The sequence below is a fragment of the Nothoprocta perdicaria genome, unplaced genomic scaffold (genome assembly GCF_003342845.1).
Source record: "Nothoprocta perdicaria isolate Ctin4 unplaced genomic scaffold, notPer1 scaffold_283, whole genome shotgun sequence".
NCBI classification, from domain to species: domain Eukaryota; kingdom Metazoa; phylum Chordata; class Aves; order Tinamiformes; family Tinamidae; genus Nothoprocta; species Nothoprocta perdicaria.
In genome coordinates, this window is record NW_020455514.1 from 837,271 (window position 1) to 839,961 (window position 2,691).

At 71.9% G+C, this 2,691-nt stretch overlaps 1 protein-coding gene across 2 annotated transcripts in view; it reads right to left on the bottom strand.

Annotated features, from left to right (window-relative positions):
• The window catches only part of ATXN7L3 (ataxin 7 like 3), a 4,074-nt gene extending 2,186 nt beyond the window's left edge, over positions 1 to 1,888 (bottom strand). The window contains exons 1-7 of one of the 2 annotated variants that reach the window (XM_026041378.1): positions 1,805 to 1,888; positions 1,580 to 1,712; positions 1,034 to 1,205; positions 767 to 864; positions 404 to 426; positions 274 to 319; positions 34 to 65 (exon numbers count right to left, since the gene is read on the bottom strand). In XM_026041378.1, the coding sequence (XP_025897163.1) occupies positions 34 to 65; positions 274 to 319; positions 404 to 426; positions 767 to 864; positions 1,034 to 1,205; positions 1,580 to 1,712; positions 1,805 to 1,855 (555 nt within the window). In that variant the 5' untranslated portion in view covers positions 1,856 to 1,888. Of the gene's footprint in view, positions 1 to 33; positions 66 to 273; positions 427 to 766; positions 865 to 1,033; positions 1,206 to 1,579; positions 1,713 to 1,804 lie in introns of both variants that reach the window. The other variant, XM_026041377.1, reaches the window with a different exon arrangement.
• Between the last annotated feature and the right edge of the window lie 803 nt (positions 1,889 to 2,691).

Below are 2,691 nucleotides of genomic sequence, written 5' to 3' on the forward strand. Positions count from 1 at the left end.
GGGAGGGGACAGCGGGGAGCGCCGCGGCCTCACCTTGAAGGGATCGGGGTTCCCGCCGAGCTCGCCTGCAAGGGAGGGCGGGTGAGGACGGCGCCCCGGGGCCCGTGTCAGGAAGAGCCCCGCCCACCGCCACGCCCCGCGCCCAAGCCACGCCCCTTCCCGCGGGGCAGCCCCATGGCCTTGATGCTCCCGCACCAGCCCCGCCCCCGCATGACTCCGCCCCACCACGGCCCCGCCCCAGGCCCCGCCCCTCTCGTGGCCCCGCCCCCTCACCGTTCTTGTGCTTGAGGGCCTTGGAGCGCCGCGGCGAGTTGGGGTTCTGCAAGGAGAGCCGTGGGGGGCCGTGGGGTGGCGGGTCCACGAGGGGCCCGCCCAGGGCCGCCGCCCGCTCCCCGGCACTCACCTTATCCGACTTCCTCTTCTTTGCTAGGGAAAGAGAGAGCAAAGGGGGCGGTTTTCATCTTTTGGGGTTGATTTAACCCCAAATTCGCGAGGCCACGTCCACCCCGCAGCTACACGGGGCACCTCAGTACCGGGGAGCTCCAGTGCGGGCACACTGAGCTCCGCACTCGGCTGCTTTAACCCTGGATAAACACTGGGAGAGGGCACGAGGGCCCCAGGGAGACAGCCGGCCAGGACCATCCTCTTCCTCGCCTGGGGCTGGGGGTAGGAAGCTCTTCTTTCCCCCATCCCCGGTGTGGGGGGGAAACGGGGACAGGGACCCCAGCGAGGCTGCCGCCCGCCMGCCGCCCCCGCGGGCGCCCACCTTTCTTCTCGGAGCCGTAGGACCAGTCGTTGTCGTTGATGTCGTCGTTGTCCTCCTGGTCGCTCTCCGACTTGTTCATGTTGTTGCTGCTCGCGATCCTGTCGAGGGTTGGGACGGGGCGTCAGAGCCCTGGCCAGTCCCCGCGTCCCCCCCCGCCGCCCCCAGCCCAKGGCCAGGGGTGTCCCCACCGGCGAAAGGGGGGCAGAGCAACCAGAAAGAGGGGGGGACAGAGCCCGGCCGGGGGCTCCCGCGTCCCGCGGCGCTCGCCTGCGGTTGGCGATGCGGCTGCTGTTGCGGCCCATGCCCAGGCACTTCTCCAGGTGCGGGGCGAAGCGGGAGGCGGCGATGCTGCGGCTGCAGTTGGGGCACACGCACTCCTTGTTCTTCCACTGGTTGTACACCTGCCCGAAGATGTCCACGCCGGGCTGGTCCACGATCTCTGCGGGAGCAACGCGCGTCAGCCCCGCGCCTTCCCCTGCCCTTTCCCGCTGGGATGCGGCTGATGGAAAGACACTGCTCCGGKGGGCAAGCGAACGAGCCCACTGTCCCCACGTGACTTAACGGCCAAGGTGTCCCCAGGGAAAGGGGGCTTCTCCGGGCAGCACTGACCGCCTGGGCCCAAGGGGCTCCAGCCCCATCCGCTCACCAAATGGATCCCACCACCCTGAACGTCCTCCACGTTTTCCCTCCCTTGCACCCAAGTCCTCGCCAGCCGGTCCCCACAGAGCCTCCACACGGTGCKGCCGGCCGGGATGGGGATGATGGGGATGTTCCCCGTCCCGCTGTCCCGGGAAGCCGTCCCCAGGCGCTCACCGAAGTCCTTCATGCTGTCGGGGTCCGTGTCGTCCAGGAAGAAGTAGCCGCACTTGACGGCGCGGTGCACCTCGAAGCAGAGCCCCAGGCACGCATCCTCCACCAGCTCCGTGTAGATCTCGTGCGCGATGGCCTGCGACACGACCGGCGCGCGGCACCGTGAGGAGCCCGCGGCGGCGCCCCCGGCCCGCGCCGGGGCACCGGGCCGGCCCCGCGGCCGCTCACCTCCAGCTTGCTGTTATCCAGGCCAGACAAAGACATATCCTCCATTTTCATTTGCAAACGCTGGCGGAGAAGGGACGCGGAACGCGCATAGCACGGCACGGGCGGCGATGGCGCTGCGCTGCGGGAGGCGGGCGCCCGTCGGCTCCTCCGAGCCCCGCAACGGGGGACACGGGGGCTGCTGGCGAGGGGCGTCCCGGTGCCAACGGAGGGTGGGGGACCCCGGGGACGAGGCGGGGGGGCCCGGCAGCCCCACACGGCCGCTCCCCGGCGCCCGGGTAAACAAGGAGCGCTGCACGCGGAGCCGGGAGCGCTGCACGCGGAGCCGGGAACGCCTCCCCGCCGCCACGGCCGTCACCGGGGCCGCGGGGCTGCCCCCCGTGTCGTCTAGGGGAGCACCCGGGCACCCTCCTCCCGCCCCCGCCCCCCACACCGCCTGTTTTTGCTCGTTTTTGCCCGTTTTTGCTGCATCACCTTCCCTCGGAGCAGAGCAACCAGCAGGGATGGGGGAGAACGGGATCCGCCCCGGGCAGAGCCCCCGCCCCGYCCCGGGGACCATCCCGGGCACCGGCTGGAGACCCCCCCCCAAACAGGAGGAGGGAATAAGTGGTGGTGGTGGGGGGGGCGGGAAATCCCGCGGGAAGATCCCGGCAGCACCGGGAAGATCCCGGCGCCTCCGGAGCAGCCCGGGCGGGGGGAGGGCGGCCCCGCGGCCGCCTCCCGGTGCCCCCCCCGTCCCGCGCACGCGTTTCCGGGCCGCCCGCGGGGCGGATTTGCTACCGGGGGACGGAAAGAGGAAGCTCCGAGCGGCGCCGCTTCCTCCGGGCCCCCCCGGTGCTGCGGGCGGAACAAAAGGGCCGCGGGCGCCGGCACCGGCCGGGGGGGGCTGC